The following is a 22,216-nucleotide window of genomic DNA, read 5'->3' on the forward strand; positions in this document are numbered from 1 at the left end:
CAGGATAATAACCAAGTATAACCACATATTCGATATTCGTACCCAGTTCATTTCGTACTTTTAGTGTTTCACACCTAAATATTATTTATGTACAATTGTTTTCTTTTTTTTCAACCTAAAGTAACAAAAAAATCATTGAAGTTAATAATACACGGTTTTTAAGTGTATATTATGCATATTATACATGTTTTCCTGGATAAAAGGAACTGCCAATGAATATTTTTGTACTCATGTAAAGTTCCCAATTTGAGTTAAACCAAAGCATAATTTTTTCACAATCTGTCACAATCTGTCTAGTACTGGCACCATTTCCCCAAAGCAGGGGGTAAAAACACTGCAGTGCCATCTATAAATAATATAATCATTACACTCCTTGAAATGTACATTTTGGTTGACATGCCATCCATTTCAGAAATATTTTTGAACTAAATTATAAAGTAGATAACATGTACATATATAAATAACTTTTACAAAAATAAATTAAAATACAATTTTTTTATCGAAACTCAAGAAATTAAATTAATTAAATACTTTTACACTTTTGAAGGAAATTGAAATTAGTTAAAATCCTTAACTCAGGTGAGCCATTTGTCTTATATCAACTGTATATGCAACCAGGGTCTTTCAAATATCTAGAACGGTCTGGAGACAGACCAATTTTACAAAAAAGGCTGTCTCGGTTGAGTCACGTGATTGGGTTATCTACCATAATGACCCTTTTTCATATATTTCACAAAGACTTTAGCCTACCATTTTTTGTTACAAATTATAACCGATGTTTACCTCGCTATGTCATATTTGTTTGCAATCGATTATGGAATAGGTTTGAAAAATTTGACCAGTTCACTGAAAAATGTCTTTTATTATTAGGTGACCATATGACTGACTGACAAATCTAAATTCATTAAGCTTTGAAAAATCTTTGTCCACAAAGTTTAAAAGGTTAAGTGTTATCAAAAATACTGCCAAATGTATCGGGTAGCTAATTGAAAGACCTTTGTTTAGCATATATTTTTGCCCTTTTAACTTATTTGGGTACTGTTTCTTAATAGTTAAATAGCTAGAAAAAATAATGGAATATCTATATCTTTGAAAATATTTTTATTAATTTATAACTTATCAATACTCATTATATTTTCTTTTATCGCTCCAAATATCTGTCGGCAACAACTCTTCTTAGGACCGTCTCTACATGTAAAGATCACCCCAGTAATTGGGAGAAGTGAAACGTTCTGTTATTATTTATTTAGCATTACTTTTTTCGCAAGCATCAAAGATTTTTATTTCCGTCACCTTTAAATAATAACAATAACAATAAAAACATATAAGAAACATATAGATCTAGATAGCTAGTTTTTAGTACAACAGCTTATTTGCTTTAGAAACAATATTCATTGCTTGATATCAGAGAAAATTTGTTTTTTGATAATCAAAAAGTTAATGAGGAAAAAGTAGATCTAAATAAATATTTACAAAAATGAGGCCGGGTTGACCAGAAATCAGAATTACATCCGGCCGGATTAACTTGAGGCTGGGTTGACTTGACTAGACTAAGTATTAGTAGTAACGCATCAGTTAGTGAATAATTAAGCAGTGTAAAGGACAGGGGGTGTCAGAGTTGAACAGAAAAAGGATGCATGTCCCAAATGGGAAACACTGAACTATAAAAAAAAGTGAAATATAAGATTTGAAGAATAAATCCTTAAAACCTTTCCTCATCAGGCCATTATGCATTGTTGTTTACTAATTGATTCACTCAACATATCTCCCTCCCTCAAGTAAATATTATATGTATGACAAACACATACTGGGCCAGTGGCAAATATCTCCATCTCAAATAAAGTAAATAATATCTAAAGCAAATTTAATTCATAAAGTACATCTTAAATGTTGTTTCCCACCTTTTAACAAAACAAAACTTCCTTCCTTTTGGGGACCCTTTTTTATAAATAAAAAGCGGCATCGCGAAATTTTGTGACAAATGAAATTTGTTTAACATCCAATATTCTAGTTGTTGTTGATTTTAATAATATAACATAAAATATTTATTTTAGTATTTCATGATTATTTTAAACAAATGCTGGATCATGCGTCATCGAGATTTTGAGAACCCTGAGTGAATGTTAATTCAATGCCTGAAAGGAAGATATTTATAAATATCGCTAACAAATAATGTCCATAGGATATATATATATATATATTTACCTTATAAGTCTGTGATATCTTGTACCTCCGAAATATTAAACGTTTTTCAATAACTAGGTAAAAAAAAAACAAGTTGTCCTTCGAGTTCAATATGGTGGACGTTTCGCGGGACATTCTTACCCTAACACCGGTAGCAGGTGCGCGTTTGGATAAAAGTGTGTACGCATCAAAAATTCAGTTAACAGGGACGTGTATAAAACGTCAGTTTAACATGGAAAATTGCACATATTCAAAATTTTCGACTAGCAAACAAAATATGAAGAAAAGAGCATTTTTAAAGGCATTAGGAAAATCACTACACGAGTGTATGTAGTGACTTTCCAAAATGTAGTCAATTTGTTGGTGTGTTTACAGGTCAATGTAGTGAGATTGGACAATAAACACACGCACACACACACACACACAAACAAACACACACACAGGTGAATCGCTATATGCCACCGCATCGCAGATGCTGCGGTGGCATAAAAAACTACGTGTTAAAGTAGTATTGTTCTAGTTTGCAAACTCTTATTCATATTATACTATTTCACACACAAGTATCATACTACCTCACATACCCATATCACACTACCTCACGTACCCATATCACACTACCTAACATACCCATATCACACTACCTCATATACCCATATCACACTACCTCACCTACCAATATCACACTACCTCACATACCCATATCACACTACCTAACATACCCATATCATACTACCTCACATACCTATATCACACAACCTCACATACCCATATCACACAACCTCACACACCCATATCACACTACCTCATATACCCATATCACACAACCTCACACACCCATATCACACTACCTCACACACCCATATCACACTACCTCACACACCCATATCTAACTACCTTATACACCCATATCACACTACCTCACATACCATATCACACTACCTCACCTACCCATATCACACTACCTAACATACCCATATCATACTACCTCACATACCCATATCACACAACCTCATATACCCATATCACACAATCTCACACACCCATATCACACTACCTCACACACCCATATCTAACTACCTTATACACCCATATCACACTACCTCACACACCCATATCTAACTACCTCACACACCCATATCTAACTACCTTATACACCCATATCACACAACCTCACACACCCATATCACACTACCTCACACACCCATATCACACTACCTCACACACCCATATCTAACTACATTATACACCCATATCACACTACCTCACACACCCATATCACACTTCCTCACACACCCATATCACACTACCTCACACACCCATATCTAACTACCTTATACACCCATATCACACTACCTCACCCACCATATCACACAACCTCACACACCCATATCACACAACCTCACACACCCATATCACACTACCTCACACACCCATATCACACTACCTCACACACCCATATCTAACTACCTTATACACCCATATCACACAACCTCACACACCCATATCACACTACCTCACACACCCATATCACACTACCTCACACACCCATATCTAATTACCTTATACACCCATATCACACTACCTCACACACCCATATCACACTACCTCGCATACTCTTATCACACTACCTTGCATACTCTTATCACACTACCTCGCATACTCTTATCACACTACCTCACATACCCATATCACACTACCTCACACACCCATATCACACTAAGAGTTATATTTATGTTAGAAACGCCTAGGCTATATTCTCCTGTATATTCCAGTAACAACTTGAATAACAAGTTCATAATAATACAATTCTTTGCTGATGATAAGTTTATAAGAAACCCAGCACTTTAAGACTCTTTTTAAAAAAGTGTGAGAAAAAGACACACATAAATGAGACTTGCCATTCAATGGCTTTGCGTACGTGCGAGATGAAATGTACTTCAAGTATTAAGTCATCATAGTGGTGTAATTTTTAACTTTTTTTTTAAGTAAGATTATTTGGATCGAGAAATAACATACAAAACACAATAAAAATTTTATGCACACATATTGTGCACACATCAGTTCTTAATGGTTTATACCACATCGTAAACAAATTAAATTAACCAGAATTCGAGAAATTTATTTGCATTATTACAAATTTATATAATACTTCACAAACTCATATTATATTTCCTTACATACTCCTTTCCTTACATACTATACTACCTACCCATGTTATAGTACAAATGTATTGCAGTCAATTTCTAAAAATCAAAATAGAAGCAAAAATATAAAGCATAAAACAGTGTGGTGTACGGATCATATTAAGAAACAAGCTTCAAACTAATGAATATGAATGAACATGATTCGGCATATAAGGACGAGAATACTTACAATTCGGGCTTTTCTTTCTTCTCGCGTCTCTTCATCTTCACTATCGCTGTAGTTATACTGTAACGACAATAGTTTACGAGGCTTTTCTGCTACCTCTTTCTTTAATGCACCCTCATCCATTACTTGGCTCTCTATTAATAGTAACAGATAATATTTGTTTTAACTCGTCAATAAGATCAACGTCAGAAATTGTGTTGCAGGAGTGTGTACAGGTTTAAATTTTGAGAGACATGTCAGATTTAAAATAACCTTCTTTTTTCATTGAATTAGATTGAGATTTTTTCATTGCATTAGATTGAGTACACTACAAGTTATGATAGTGTATCTAAAACTCCTAACACAATTGCATTATCAAAATTTAAGAAAGAACTAAACAAGAGCTGCTCATTTGAAGGTGCGCTCAATTATTTTAAGTACTTGCCTGGAAGTAGGGATGATGGTTACTAACAAGTATACAAAGTTTGAAAGCAATACCTCAAAGGGTATAGGAAATAAGTGGGGTGGTATGGAAAAAATAACCTAAATTCTGAGTTGAAAAAGGGGCACCAGAGTGAATATGAAAGTTCTCTGTCTGATATAAATATAATAGTTGAGCTAAAATAAATGCCTCACCAGTAGGTGTTAACATTTGAGATTTGATGAGTGCAGATTCTGTTGGAGCAATTTCTGATGGTGTTTCAGCAGTCCCTGTATCCATCATTTCTACTTGGGCTTCCACTGACTCCTTAACAGCTTCTGAACCATGATCTGAAAACATAGTGAAATGAAAACAAAGTGAAGACTAAAACCATAGTAAGGACTGAAAATATAGTGAACAAAGAAAACAAATTGAAGACTGAAAACATATGAGCTGCGCTATGACAAAACCAAAAATAATGGGTTTGCGACCAGCATGAATCCAGACCAGCCTGTGCATCCACGCAGTCTGATCTGGATCCAAGCTGTTCGCTTACAAACCCTTTTACAAGTATAGAAACTGATAGCGAACAGCATGGATCCTGATCAGACTGCACGGATGCGCAGGCTGGTCTGGATCCATGCTGTTCGCAAACCCATTATGTTGGTTTTGTCATGACACGGCTCATATTGTTAGTGAAGACTGGAAATGCTGTATAGAATGAAAACATAGTGAAGACTGACAACGCAGATTTCAGCATAATAAATCATTAATCGAATACTAATTCACAGCATTTTGCTAATAAATTTCAGACTCTCATTGATGAACAAAGTACAATTGTAAGCAAGTATATCAGGTTATTTACCAATGTTTGACTCTTCTTTATGTTTCTCCTTCAACTGTTGTAGTTTATTCTCCAGATCTTCAAGGTCACTATCTGAACTGTTCTCACTGTCCTCAAAATGGGACAGATCACTTGTGTGCACAGAACTAATGTCACTTGACCCGACAGAATCCTGTAAAATTTAAGACACATTTACTATAGATATTTGAAATACAATATACATGTATTTCTTCAATAACATTGATAAAATAGGTAGTTTAAAATTACCATTTTAAAAAGATACTTTGATAAAGTTATATTCTTTTACACATTTTTGTTGAAGACAAATTCTTTGAAATAAGAATTTAAGTGTCATTTGGTCTTATCTAATAGAAACTAACAAAGTATGCATTTTAATAGTCAGATTAAAGTTTGAAGTAGGCAGGGGCTTCATTAAAATGTTTGTTTAAAAAAAAATTGCTATGAAACGATCATAAAAATATTATTCCTACCTCAAGGTCAACTTCCTGTATATCTTCATCCCAGGCAAACCTGTATTGCCTCTTGCCTTCACCAGTCTGATCCCCAAGCTCACCATCTAGCTCACCAATAGCTACCATCTGCTCATGCATTGCTTTCTGAATCTGTTCATTGACAGCTTTCTCTGCCAAAGCTTTCTCAGAGTCAACATTCCCTGTAGCATCAGTGTATAAACCATCTTTAGAATCTTCTGCCAAACTGATATCAGACGCTGGTCTCTTTTTCAGAACCTGGGTACCATCTGGGAGGACGACGGTTCCCGGCGGAGCAGGTTCTTCTGATGGTGTTGGTAGACCAAGGAGGGCATTAAGACCTTTGATTCCCTTTATAGGAGATGGTTTAAGTGCTTGTGCAGAGCTTGTGATTACTGCACTGCTCACTGGGGGTATCATGAGGCCTCCTGCAGCTGGAGGGGGCACAGTCATTGCTATTCCTGGAGGGGGGATGCCAAAAGTTTGAAAAGGATGGCCTGGGAAAATTGGCGGAAATCCAGCATTTAATGAAGCATTCCAACCCTGTGAACAGAAAAATAATGATGTCTCCAGTAAAAGTTGTAAAGATGTTCATGACATGACAGTCTTTAGCCTTTTATTAAATAGAGAGGCTACAGGTTTTAGGTCTCTTATTATTGTAATTTATTAAGAATTTACACATAAACCATGCAAAAACTCTTAGTCTAATGAGGTTTTTATGCCTCATCTTAATAATGGTCACCTTTCAGCTACAATGTTGGATGAAAACATAACAACATTAATAAAGATACAAGCAGGTATATCAGTAAAACATCTGTTAATTATCCCACTTTTCAGATAATGACAATAATATGTATGTCTTTAGTAAGGAGTAATTACCTTTTTAATTTAATATTGAGGAGAACCTGAGGAAACACATTGTATACAAGTGTATATATATTATATATAAGCATATTCTTACATGCGGTAAAAAAGGAAAATTTTGTTGACTGATCCCTGGAAAAGTTAGTCCAGCTGGGTTGGCACCGCTGTAACCTTGAAGCTGAGGAGGAAATTGGCCTGGTGCTGGTGTGGGTGTTGGTCCAAGCATGCCAGCTGCAGGAGGAGGTCCTGAGTTATACTGTCCAGGTAACATAGCAGGTGAACTTGTGTTGGCAAACGGACCAGCATTAGTAGCTGTTTTGTAAATAATAAAAAAATATAACATTTACATTTACCACTTTATCAAAATGTATAACATTTACCACTTTATCAAAATGTAAAACATTTACCACTTTATCAAATTATATAACATTTACAACTTTCTTCATTCTCACACATAATATTTTTTTAACGTGTTTTATGTTGCATCAACACAGTATAGGTCATATGGCAAGTTTCCAGCTTTTTTGGTAGAGGAATATCTCAGATGCCCTTTCGTCCATTTCAAGCACAAATTGGCACCTGCGTAGAACGACTAATGTTTCATAAGCTAGCTGGATAGCTTCCTCATATGAAAGAATCCAAAGTCCCTGTCTGGATTCGAAACCACAGCTGTGAGGGGCAAGTGGTTTGAAGTCAACAACCTTAACCACTCAGCCACAGACGCACCCTTCTTCTACTTTACTGCATGCATACAAAAATGAATTTTGTAACAAGGAAACTTTAAACTGATATTCTAATATTAACCTGCGGGAAACTACTAAATGAAATGTTTTTATTTGTATCCAGCAGTCAAATAATATCCCTGTACTAATTAAATGTACCTGAATGCCACAAAAACTCAATCATAATAACTTAATCTATTTTCATGGAGACAATTATTTACAGACTATCAAATTTGCCTTCTTCCGTTGGATGACGCAAAACTATGACTAATGGCTAATGAAAGTAATGTACTAAAGCCAGTTTCTGGCACAATTCATAAAGAGCAGACAATAATCTTGGAGCAGGAATTAAAATTTGCCTTCATTCAAAACTAAACTTGAACCAATACTGGAGTATGTATAGTCTTAGACATGTTGACAAACAAGTAGAAACATATAAGTCAATACACTAAAATAGGATTGAATGCTATAATCTTAGTTTGACAACATTGTGCAATTTACAATTTTTAGCAGGCCTACTTTTCTTTTCTGAGTAGAGTAACATTAATATATATGGACTATATGGATTATGGACTACCGGTAGCTACATAATTAATAACAAGGGGGTCATATTAGACAACCCCCCCCCTCCCCGATATTTCACTTGAGATTTTTTGCTTCAAACGATCATGCTTCTTTAATACAGACATACATGCATACATGTAGTTAATTAGGTCCACATTGAGGCAGGGCCAATTATGCCCCAAATTTTTTTTTAAATAACAAGGTGATGCTACAAAGTACATGCCCACTAAGCTCTGGGAACTATAGTTTCTGAGCAGAAAAAGTCTATTTTAGTTCCTGTGACAACTATGCTTCAGCCTGGAACCATTATACTACCGTTACTTAAGGAAAAGGGTAAAGGGCTACTTATGGATCATTTCTGTGAAGTTTGGTCAAAATCTACCATGTGGTTCAGTAGGAGATTTGTTTAAAGTGTAATAGATGATGGAAATACACATGACGGATTACAAGCACCATGCCAACACAAAAGCTCACCTCTGCACTGCTGAGCTAATGAGATAAAATATGTGTATGAAATTTATAGTAACCTGGTGGTGGTGAGTTAAAATTAATATTCAGAAGACTCTGAATGCTGGCAGAATCAGGTGATTTCATCAATTTCTCCTGCTGTTCTTGTTGCTTTCTCTTCAGAGCATTCTTATGTTCGGTAAGACTAATGTTAAGGTGTTCACATGTCACCTCATCTGTCTTTGGCTTTATAAGCTGCATGATCTTTGGGTTGATTGTTTGCTCCACAATCCTCTCCACTCCTTTGTTTAACATACCAGACCTATAAATAGTTAAAAGAATTATACATATACTTTATATCAGGGTTTTTTCGCAAGTATCTTATTTTCGCTACATTTGCGTGCAATTAATATAGCAAAAAATAAATTTGCTAAATTTTCCTTCAATTTAATACCGATATTTTGGAACTTAATTATTTCTTTACATTTTCTACCCAGTTTAGTCATATATATTATTTATTGCCATATCTACAAAACAAAGGACTTATGCAAGGTAATATTGCATTATTGTCTCTGGTATTTGTATAATGCTTCCTTGAAATACATGTGACTCAGTAACTGTTCAACAATTTCATTTCCTTTGTTCCACAAATGTTTTATCAGAGGAATCATTGATTTCAATTAGAAACATGACCGATAATTAAATATCTATCCACCAATTCCCTGATTCAATTTTATTAGATCTTTACTGGCATTTGGAGTTTACAATTAATTTGCTATTAATGTCATATTAATGTATTTTATAATGATGATTGGTTTCCTGCAATGGCCTTAATAATAATCTTGCAGTGCTTATTTCACTTGTAGGGGATTGGTGGTAGGACCAACAGAGAGGGAAAATTGTAAAGTTGAGGGGAAAAGTTAAACACAGAAGAAGAGTTTATTATCTGCTAGATTGTGATACAACACTATTATTATTTTTCAAACTATACGAAAATGTCCCCCTGTTTTGGAATATTGCTTTTTAAACGATGCTGCTTTTTTGTGTTGGGGATTTTTTTACAAATAGAGGGAATATATATGAATTTTGGAGATTTGAATTATAAAGACAAATTTTAGCAGAAATAAGCATTAAGGCTAAATAAATTTAGCACTCTCTAACCATTCAGAAGCAACTTAAATGTACATGTATATAGAGTCAAATTTTACCTGACTGATAGATCATTAGACTTGGATAAATCTATATAAATGAACATATTAACAATGATTGAGAATAGTGATGCATGCCATTAGCATGCCCAAGATTTTTGTAACCTTATAACAAAATATTGACCTGACATTCTCCTTGATGTAAAAAAATGTGCATTGACGTTACTTCAAGGGTGACTACCCTAGCTTAAACTATAATACTAAACAAATAATGAAGGAAAAGCATTACGTTTTGAAAGTCATAAGCCAAAATTACTGAGTAAATGACTCCTAAACTCCCAATATATACAGAAGCCCTGCATGAACTAAAACCTGTAACAAGTTAATGTAAACAAAAATACAAAGTTAAGCTTACTGATTTATCTGTCTGCGAAGATTCTCTCTCAGTTGATTTTTGTTTAGTGTTGGACTCCATTTTTGTTGGCTAAGAAATCTTGATACATATGATTCTACTCTCTGTTGTAGATTGTGATATGCAGGCTGGAAATAAAAGTTTGTTGAATATATCAAATTTATCAACCAAATGTTGGAAACCTTAACCAACTATGGGAGAATAACAGAGTTTTTTTTTTACTATACATCAGCATACAAATGTGATATATCATCTTTGCAGGAATAATAAATCATATGGCAAAATCACTGCCAATGCCTTCTCAATGCAAATCATAAAAGCTCCAGAAATCCCCACACTATTCTGGCTATCAGATGTGCTCAGACAGAGTTTTACATAACACAATTTTCTGTGTCAAATACACATATCAAAATATGTTGAGTATGCAAAGAAATTGTACAACTGTGTCTTTGGGGACACAGAGTAATTTTTAATGACTGACTATGTCCAGGTCATTACTATAATGACAATGTATTGCTTTACATCTGAACAGATAAGAGGCAAATGTGTATCAATTTAATAGTAAATATTTGGCCAACATTTGAGAGTCATTTTTCTTGGTTTAATATATTTGACCAATCAGCTTCAAGTATGTGGTCACATGTTCAGTTATAGCCAAACATTTCTTGTTTTTGTTAACATGCTTCATATTGCAGCATGATCATAATTCATATTGCTTCATAGAAGTTAACTAAAAATGTCCAAATAGTCTAATCACCATTTGTTCTCAGGTAAAAGTATGACAACTTGATTGATTATTCATCAAGCCTGAACCAAATAAAATTCAAGTGATTTGTTAAATAAGTATCCAGTGTCATATCTTGTTAGGCGCAGCCATTTTCAATGAAACTAAATGATAATGGGCGGGGTAATCCAATATAAATGGAACAACGCAACATTTCAGCTTAATAATAAACGCCGAGGTGTTCAGAGTAGAAACGGAAGCAGTGTATGAAATACCAAATAACACTTTTCAAATGAAAAATGTAAAATAGAAAATGAACAATTTTTTAATTTTTTTGACCGATTTCCCCATTCATAGGCTTTGCCTAATTTCATATCAACAAAAATATATTTAAAAAAAAATTCTCTCACAGTCTATCATTAAAGCATAAAGTTATAAATGGAATTAAATTCAGAATGTCATGGCACAGGATGATACAGCTTGATTGCACACTGATTTATCATCTTTTGTCTTTGACTTCAGTTGTTACAGCTTGATTGGTCAACTGATTAGATTATCTTGAACAATCCTAATTATCACTCAAGATAATTTAATCACTTGACCAAGGTGTTAAACAAGTATACTGAATTATCCCCACAGTACAAACAAGGGTTGTCAGTGGTAACATGTGTCACCTTGTGATAGCCAATCGCATATTGCAGCTACTAGTACTATGAAGCAGGAGACCCAAAAATCATTAACAGGTGACGTCAAAACATATTTTTTTATTCAAGGGCAAGAACTCAGCTGAAAATCATTCAAGCAAGCAAAAAAACCTGTGTATAATGCACATGTACTTGACCTACCCATCAATCATGTAAAGTTTCATTGAAATTGCATTAATGGTATAAGAGAAGTAGTCTTTATTATTATCCTTCCTGTTCGTGGGCCATAACTGGACCAAAAATCATTCAAGCGGAAAACCCCTGTAATATGCCCAAGTACTAGACCTGCCATAACTCAGTCAAAAATCATTAAACCAGAAAATGCTGACAATATGCACAACTGTAGACTTGGTACTGACCACTTCAGTAAACTGGTACTGGTATGCGAGCAGTTCCCGTACAGAAGCAGTACCCGTATTTTTCATTTAAACGCTTGATTTTTACTTGAATTCTTCAAAAAATCATTTCAAATCAAGCAGATGCATAAACGAGACAAAATCTAAGTGTCAGTTCGGCAGCATGTATAAAAAGTCTCATTTTAAATCACTTTCACCTGTGCGTTGTCAAAACGTGACCTTGTTTTCTCTGGGGGATTCCGTCCTTGCGCGCATGCGCAAAAATACTGACACGTAAGGCCTGTTAAAGGGTTTTCCACTGATACCACCTGTTTACAGATAAGTAGGCAATGTGATGAAAACTTCTTTAATTATCAGAATTTTGGCCAATATTACAATATATAATAATTTTATGGCTTTGATGCGTAAAATATCATGCATACAAGCATGCTATTGCATGTGAATGCGTTGGGGTAACGGTACCGGGTAATAGATACCAGCGTTTAGTCTACGCACTATTTCCTGAATTACATCTAGTTATCTCTTAGAAAATGCTCTGTCTAATAATTATAAATGAAAAATAGGTCCGATATAACAAACTTGTATAATTATAATGGGTTAAATTTTATGTACGGGAACTACTTCTCTTCAAACAAAAAAATGGATAATTTCGGTACCCCATATGAGGCCTCATAACTAAGGGTTGTTCTATGTTTAGAACATCATGGAATTTCCATGATTTGTGTGACGAGCTGAATATTGATGCAGTCTTCGAAATTAACGCCAGTCCGAGGCCCGAGGCCACTAAATTTAGCATCGGTCCGGTGATTATTGCAAGGTTGGTGGTCCGACGGGCCAGTAGATTTTTGGCCATGAAAAAATATTATAAGAAAAATTCAACAAAATAATGAAGCAGGGCTCTCTAAAAGATTGATATTTTTGCCTTTTTTGCAAGTGAAACCGGTCAATTCTGTCCTAAAAATTCAAAACACAGCGAGAGATGTCTAAATTGTATTGAGTAATAGAGGCCGCCATTTTTTTCTTGGATATTTTCCGTACCGCACCATACAGTTACGGAAATTAAACCATTGTTTATAATGGTCATTATTTACCTATGATTTTGTGATAATTGAGTTAAGTTAATATTTTGTGTGAAAGTGATTTGTTTGAAGCAAACTGCGTTGTTCATGTTCAATGCTAGTCAGTTTTGCCTTAACATTTGGTCCTTATAAATTTATAGAGCTATCAACTTATGGTCCAGAATACAAGAAGTATTTTGCTTCTTTCAAAATTAACAAGGGAAGCATGATAAAGTGTTTTCCTTTACCCATCAATTTATTACCTATCTATGTATTTGGTCCGGCTAAAAATCACCAGGTCCAGTTAGATTTGAAATTTTACTGGCCCGAATGTCCTGTGCTTTTTAAAGTTTTTCGTGAAGACTGTTGATGTGTAACATTCAAATTGTGGTGAGTGAGCGTAATAAAAAATAATGTTTAAGTCACTACGATTTTTTGTACGGAAACTGCTCGCATGCCAGTAAAGTTTTGATGACATTGTACCATAGTTTATGAAGAGTAGTCCTGACAAGTTTTGTGACAGACAGACAGATAAGTGTTCCCTATATGGAGTTTCTACTTCGTACATGCGACACAAAGAGTAGCCGAAAAGGACACTTGAGGCAAAAAGCCTAGAAAGTGGAAAGACCAAGGCCGAAACGTCCAGATACCATTGGTAGCACCTAATTTCATAATACTGAGTCTATTATTGTCAAGGGATTATTCTAAAAAAACATAAACAACAAAAACTCTCGACTGTGTCATTGTCAAATTATAGAATTGCCTCCAGCAGATTCATGATATTTGAAAAATATTTTACACATCGCGAAAACATATAAATATCCAAACCTTTGTGTCAGCCTCTGCAATAAATTCTTTTCTGAACTGATCAAAACATCCCTTTGACTTTAATGTGTGAATTATCTTTTCCACTAATTCTGGGTCTGCTTTCTCTTCTTCCGAAGACCCAGCAGTCATTTTTTATTTTTTGGGAAAAAAAATATTACGCTCCGCGTCGCCCGGCGCTTTGTTTTCTCCCAGTGCTTCCCTTTTCGCGAAAAATGTACTGTGCAGTAGCTCCATTTCGGGTTTAAATAATTGATAAATTCCGCAAGATGTAATAAAATCTAGGTTTACTTTGTATTTAAATAAGGAAACAAATCAAATCAAATCAAAATTTATTTATTTATTGTCGGTATACATATATAACATTTTTACAAAACATAAGCTATGTATAGCTTTTGACCGACATACATGCATAATATAATGATATAAACATAAAACTCATAAAAGAAGCACATTAAGATAAACTTTGAAAGACAAATGTTAAAATAAAATAATAATAATTAATAAATAGTTATGATATGCTAAGGAAATGCTTAAAAGATCTATACTGTATCATAAGTGAATAAAATAATATATATCTAGATAAAATGCGGAACATATTAGCACATACATAAAATAAGATTACATTAAAAGTGGGTGGATACTGCTGACCTTGACCCAGGCCTAGCCTGGACTGCTATAAAAGAAAGGAAATACGATATTGAAAATGAAAAGGATCACAAAACTGTTACCACTAATTAGGTTTTATAAATAAAAATCCCCAATTCAAAATTTGAAAGAAGTGATCAGCAGCCTCCTCAATAAGCAAACTTCGCAATAAGCAGACAATAAGCAAACAAAAATTCAAGCATACTGGAAAAATAATACATGTACATAATCATTTATGTTGAGAATATTAACAAAATTTAAGCCAAATGTGAAATAAACAGATACATGTAAGTAAGCAGCAAAACAAAAGAAAGCAGGCAAGAAACAAAACTGAAGATGGAGCTAAACTATAATGCAGGTTTATTGACAGAAACTACATGAGCAACACTCTCCATTCCATGCACCAATTAAACTTTTAAATTGGTCATAATTCACTTCCATTCTGAGGTGTTGAGGAAGTGAATTCCATAGTTTAGATGCATAGGAACGAAAAGAGTTGCTGCCATAACTTGCGGTTCTTACCTGAGGGATAATGGCTACATTTTTATACCTAAAATTAAAAGATTGAGATTTTATATTAACAAGATCATGTAAGTATGTTGGTCCTTGTTTATGAATAATTTTATGAATTTCGAGGGCTATAGTTCTGATTCGTCTTAATTTTAAATTTGGTAGTTTAATTAGATTTTATTAAAAGTGAGTCATAGTCTGATTGATGGTCATCATAAATGAATCTTAATGCCCTTTCTTGAATTTTCTCTAGTTTTTTTGTGTACTTTTCTCCACAGAAGTGCCAGGTGACAGGGCAGTAATTAAAGTTTGGTAGTATAAAAGAGTAATATACATATATGTTCAATTTCCCCAATTTACATAAATTTTTACCTATTCTCTTTAGCACGTTTAGTTGTTTTGAGGCTTTTTTACAGATGTCAGAAATATGATTATCAAATTTGAGTTTAAAATCAAAAGTTACCCCTAGAAGTTTAACAGATTCATCACATTAGATTGTACTATCATTTAAATTGAAACTAATATTTTGATCCCTAGTTTTTTTACCAATAGCAATAGACTGGAATTTGTCGGGGTTTGCTTTCATATGATTGTCCGAAAACCATTGTATTAATGACTGACTATCTGACTCTAAAGATTCAACAACATTGTCAATGTTTGTGTCACTGCATGATAAAGTGTTGTCATCTGCATAATTATAAAGATCACATTTGTGTACAAAATCAAAAATGTCATTTAAAAATATGTTAAATAATACAGGGCCTAGAATAGAACCTTGAGGAACCCCTTTATAAATATCTTTGAAAGAACTTAAATTAGATCCAAGTTTGACACATTGTTTCCTATTTGTTAAATAATTAGTTAATAAATCTAGGGCATGGTCGGAGACCCAATAACATCTAAGTTTCATGAGAAGGAGGTCATGGGGTAGGCAGTCAAAGGCTTTTGACAAATCCATTAAAATAGCTGCTATGTATTTGTTTTCATCCAGTGATCTTTTCCAGTCTTCAGTAATTTTAAGTAGAGTGCTTTGACAGCCGTAACCTGGTCTAAAAGCAGATGAGTAAGTATTAAAATGGTCATTGAAAAAGTCAGTTAGTTGGGTATTAATAGACCTTTCGAAGATTTTAGATAAAATTGGAAGGATTACAGGTCTGTAATTACCTTTATCTAGAGTACTATTTTTCGTATGGACCGGAACTACCTGAGCTATTTTAAGACTATCAGGAAAGATGGATGACTGGAAACTCAGATTAACCATATTAGTAATATATGTTCCACGACTGAAGGTTTAGAAAATTTTAAAAGTTTAGCAGATATGCCATCTTGACCGGTTGCTTTTTTAGATGATAATTTATCAATCTGTTTACTAATGAAGGAGTTATTTACAGGTTGAAAATTGAGTTGTTTATCAGATTTAAGATTATTTCTTATAGAATTAAGGCTAGGGTGATTGTTGTTGATTGGTATTGAGTCTGCACCAATGTCCTTAGCAACATGTACATAAAATTCATTAAAAATATCACACACCTGGGACTGATCACTTACTAGAATATCATTTTCACATAAAATCATATCCTTTTTTACAATAGTACCTTTATTTGTTAAAAATGGTTTAACAGTAGGCCAAAATGATTTATTTTTACATCCACCTACACATCTCTCTAAAAAAATATTTATTTATTGATTTTCTTTTAATGCTTGTGACAAGATTTCTTTGTTTACGGTATTTTTGCCAGTTCTTTGATGTTTTGTATTTATTATATGTATTTTGTAACATGCGTTTCTTGTAAATAGCTTGTTTTAAGGTTTTATTCATATATAATAATATGGTACTGTCTGGTCCATTGAACGTTTACGTTTTAAAGGGGCGTGTTTGTCTGTGACTTCCATAAAAGTTTTGCTAAAATTTGTGTATGCCTCGTTTACATTTACAGTGTTCTGGTTTAAGTATGATAAATTAGTCTGTAAATCCTCATTAAATTTTTCAATGTCAAAATTTTTAAAAGATCTATAATTACTCCAGTTAGGTTTTTTACTTTTAGTTTCATCTTTTAGCTGAAATGCAATCAGATTGTGTACATCACTCAGTCCATAATTAAAATTACATATTTTCCCAAAAGAAGAATTGCTATTAGTTAAAATCACATCCAGCAGTGATGGTATACCACTTTTAGTAAAGCAGGTAGCCTTCTTAATTAGAATCGATAAGTTAAAAACATCAATAATATCGTTTAAAGGAGCACATTTGGTTGGATCAAGTAAATCAAAATTTAAATCACCTAGTAAGACATATTCATCATACTTAGAACTACATTTATCTAGAGTTGTCATGTAGTTTTGTTCGAAAGTTTCATTTGATATAGATGGAGGTTTATATGCACCCATTAAAAGCCATTTCTTTTTATTTAAGATTACCTCTATGAATATAGATTCTATATCTGTAAATTCGAGATTTGATTTTCTATCTCCAGCTATATCTGACCTTAAGTACCCTGCACTAAAATTCCAGACTTATACACATGCAATGCTGTTTAAGGAAGTTTTAAAGGAATATTTAAAGGAATATTATTTATCACATGCCCGTGCCGATTTTGCGACTCCGTAAATATGGTATTACACGCCGTGCATATAATTTATTTGGACGTGACGTCATTAGCGTTATACAAGCATAGCGTAAAGACGCGCTAAATGCAAGCGGCGCGTCAATGAAAAATGACTCTTATTTCACTTTAAACTGTCTTTATTTTGGGTGTGTGATAAGTAGAATATTAAATTCGTGTATATTCATTACTGAATTTATTGAACTCGTTGAATAAAATGATATTATGCTCGCCAGTCTAATGAGTATATAGATTCGAATCTGCTTGAAAGACATTGTTTAATTTAAATATCGTAAAAACAACAACAGCAATTTTTTGAACTGAAAGAACAATTAACATCAAAACAAAATCAAACTTTATTTCACAATCTATCTTTTATTAAAATGTATTTTTTGTACATATAATCATCGATCGGATTATAATATTTCATATACAAAATGTTTTGAAGTTTTTTTTAATTGCATAAATAAACTACAGGGAAACATAGAGTATACATGTATTTATATTTGTAAAGTAAAGTCAGTGGAAAGACATTTATATCTACATGGTTACATGTTATTTCGACGATGTTGAAGTCTTAACCAAAATGCCATTAATTGTTTCTTAAACGTTTTTTTTCCATATCATTTTCCCAGTATATTTTTGTATTTAGATTCCTTTTAAAAAGATTGCTTTTTTAAATCTGCTTGTTTCAACCCCGGAGCACTGCATCCTGTCTTCCCCAACCCGGTGCTTTGAATTAAAACCGCCAGAACATTTCCACCGTGCTGCTGTGTTCGTCAACGTCCAATATGTCATCGTTAGTCTCTCCATCTGAAAGTACATATTAATAATTTCTTTTAAAAAAACATTAAACTGTAACTTCACATTCAACAAATGAAGCGCGTATTGCCCAGTCTTGCTATGTTTTCTCAATACTACATGTTGTACCCCCAGAACTGACGGCGGTTTGAACCCTGGACCTCTCGATTACAAGGCGGACACTCAACCATATCGCTAAATTAAGTGTCAATCCAACAGCAAGGCTGTTTGGCGTATCACTTAAATTGCATGTATTATTATATCATTGCCATTATAATGGTATTATTCATTATTTAAAAAATATCGTAGAAAAAATATATTAAAATGAATACCCTTCATGTTGGCTGTTGCAGAAACATTACAAATCACTGTTGATTCAGTGTCCTCTTTGTAGTCCTTCACAAGATCTATTAACTCTTTGGTCCAGATGTCTTTGTCAACTGGCGCCCTCAGTTTTTGACCTGTTAACGTAGTAAGTCTGCTTCTAGTATATTGTACCCGACGAGGTGACGGATTATCTTCGTCATTTTCGTAAAGCTTTGATGAACAATCACCCATTTTATAAGAAGAAAATTTATGCTTCACTGTTACTTTCTGTATCGCTTTCCTATTTATAAATGCTTGGAGACAACGTCGTTTTGACGTAATGACGTCAATAATGAGCACGCCCTTGCAAAACTACATTAAATTGCCAAGGGACAAATTTGAATAAAAATTATCAAGTTAACAGTTTGGGAGTAAAATATTGCGTTGTTTTCGAAAGAATACTTCCTCATGTCGTGTAACAACCTTTATTTCACACATTTTAAAATGTAACCAATGGACTTCTAGCATTTGCCCACGTGATGTTCCAATTTGAATTATCTTTGGATAAAATCTTATAAATTAAGCCTTGTTTTCATTTCATGAGTATCAGATTGTACTCTATCTTACCTTTTTAATTTTTGCAAGTCCAAAAAAAATATGTCAATACATATTGTACTCACTCAATCTAGCCTCGTTATCATTTTTTTCTAAGTCCAAAAGTTTCATATCGAATCAATATTGTATTCGAAGTACAGTAAAAACCCTCAATTAAGACCACCATCGGGACTGGTCCAAAGTGGTCTTAACTGCGGGGTGGTCTTAATTGTGAATATTTTTATTGCTTACATACTTTATGACCATGGTCTATTTTAGTCATATTATATGAACAAACAATATGTATATTAACAATATAAAAGTATGTTATAATATATAAGCTGATCTAAATATATTTCTGAGAAATTTAACATTAAATTTTATTGGGTCTGATTTGAATATTAATTATTAAATGATAATTATAATTCACCTGTCAAATAAGAAATTTTTCTTCAAAAAAAAAATGTTTCTGAAAAACATTAAACCACTCTAAAAATTTTCTTTCTCGCCCCCTTTTTTATGCAATAACCCCAAAAAAACAAAAGTTTTTGGGCACCTTGTAAAATTTAAGTGGCCCAAGGGTTAAAAGCATTCCAAAAGAGATAATTAACCCAAAAATTTTAAGAAAGGTGTTTACTTTAAAATCAGTGGTCCAATAGAGGGGTCAAAAAAAGAATAAAAACAATGGGAAATTGGGGGCTCTGGGCCCCTAAAAGTGTATAAAACGGGGTGGTCTTAATTTGGTATTAAAACCCTTTTTAAAAAAGCAGAAAAATTTTCTTTTTGAAAAATGGGCTTAATAGCTGGGGGGTTTTAAATTTCCCCCGGGGGGTCTTAAGTAGGGATTCTCTGGTTTTTTGCAGGGTTTTAAAAAAATACTAAACACTGTTGATTTGAGTTTATTTCAATAAAATAAAATAAAAAGAAAAAAATAATAAATTATTAAAAGTTTATCATACATTTTGAGCACAAAACTGAAATTTTTGGTTTTACTTACACAGTTTGCATCTCGTTCCCAAAAAAGTTTTTTCTTTTTAAATCCCAAAAAATAATCGGTATTGTAATCAACAAAATTTTAAAAACCTCATAATATATCGTATTTCTTTATGTTAAACTTAACATTTTTCAGTTTTTTCCTTTTTAAAAAAAAGTTTTCGGGGGGTTTTTTTTTTAAAAAATTTTGGTTTTTTTTGTTTTTAAAAATTTTTTCCCCGGGGAAAAAAAAAAAATTTAAAAAATTTTAATTTTTTTTCCCGGGTTTAATTAAAAAATTTCATTCTTTGTTTTAAGTTATTAAAATTATGACACGGTTTTGGGGCAAAATTTTTTCACATAAAGACAAAATTTTTCCATGCAAATTTTGAAAATGGAAATCAGGATTATACAAAAAGACCAACGTCCTCGTCTAACGATTACATTAAGTGTTCATTTATAAAACGTGCGGCATGTTTCTACGAGTTTTTCCCGCTCTGGTACTCAACCTCAAAGTTCTTAACAAACATACCTATAGATTGTCCATGCTATGGGGGCATGGGGATAAAGCTTAGTGGGCAAGTGTTATTTGGCATGTAGGGCATGGGGATAAAACTTGGTGGTCACTTGTTATTTGGCATGTGGGCATGGGGATAAAACTTGGTGGTCACTTGTTATTTGGCATGGGGATGAAACTTGGTGGTCACTTGTTATTTTGGCATGGGGGCATGGGGATAAAACTTGGTGGTCACTTGTTATTTGGCATGGGGATGAAATTGGTGGTCACTTGTTATTTAGCATGGGGGCATAGGGATAAAACTTGGTGGTCACTTGTTATTTGGCATGTGGGCATGGGGATAAAACTTGGTGGTCACTTGTTATTCAAGTACTTGCATACTTCACATATTGCGTAATGTCAATGCACATTTGGTAAAGTTAACAGAAAATGGCGATTATTTAGCGGGTATACTTATTATTTTTTATTATTCAATATCGCCAACTTCAATATTGTTTAACGTCTGTAACATTTACTTTGATGTTTTTATTTAAATCAATTAACTTTTGATAACGGGGTCTCATGTTTACATGTTTTGCTATTGATGGTGCATGGTGCTTTACTGAAAGTATAAAAGGTATTTCTCCCATTTTACTGACAGTTGTTTTAAATTTTATAAATTTTTTGGGGGTTTTGGGGGTGGCCCCCTTTTTTGGGAAAAATTGGGGGGGGCTTTTGGGGTTTTTATAATTTTGCTTTGCTCAATAGGTACAGTTTCGGATTTGTAATCCCTGGATCACTGGTTCTATGAGTATATAGATTCGAATATGCTTGAAAGACATTGTTTAATTTAATTATCGTAAAAACAACAACAACAATTTTTTTGAACTGAAAGAGCAATTAACATCAAAACAAAATCAAACTTTATTTCACAATATATCTTTTATTAAAATGTATTTTTTGTACATATAATCATCGATCGGATTATAATATTTCATATACAAAATGTTTTGATTTTTTTTTAATTGCATAAATAAACTACAGGGAAACATAGAGTATACATGTATTTATATTTGTAAAGTAAAGTCAGTGGAAAGACATAATTATATATCTACATATGGTTACATGTTATTTCGACGATGTTGAAGTCTTGACCAAAATGCCATTAATTGT

At 33.3% G+C, this 22,216-nt stretch overlaps 1 protein-coding gene across 1 annotated transcript; it reads right to left on the bottom strand.

Annotated features, from left to right (window-relative positions):
* Window positions 1–4,570: 4,570 nt before the first annotated feature.
* LOC132722323 (biorientation of chromosomes in cell division protein 1-like 1) lies at window positions 4,571–14,317 on the bottom strand (the record flags this gene model as incomplete). The annotated part of the gene is given in 8 exon segments (XM_060706799.1): window positions 4,571–4,688; window positions 5,170–5,304; window positions 5,820–5,970; window positions 6,290–6,832; window positions 7,251–7,465; window positions 8,967–9,208; window positions 10,450–10,574; window positions 14,117–14,317. Coding segments are annotated over 8 exon segments (1,658 nt in total), but the record flags the coding sequence as incomplete, so codon positions are not given.
* Between the last annotated feature and the right edge of the window lie 7,899 nt (window positions 14,318–22,216).

Source organism: Ruditapes philippinarum, unplaced genomic scaffold (assembly GCF_026571515.1).
Source record: "Ruditapes philippinarum isolate M1 unplaced genomic scaffold, ASM2657151v2 ctg10641_1_1_1_1, whole genome shotgun sequence".
Lineage (NCBI taxonomy): Eukaryota > Metazoa > Mollusca > Bivalvia > Venerida > Veneridae > Ruditapes > Ruditapes philippinarum.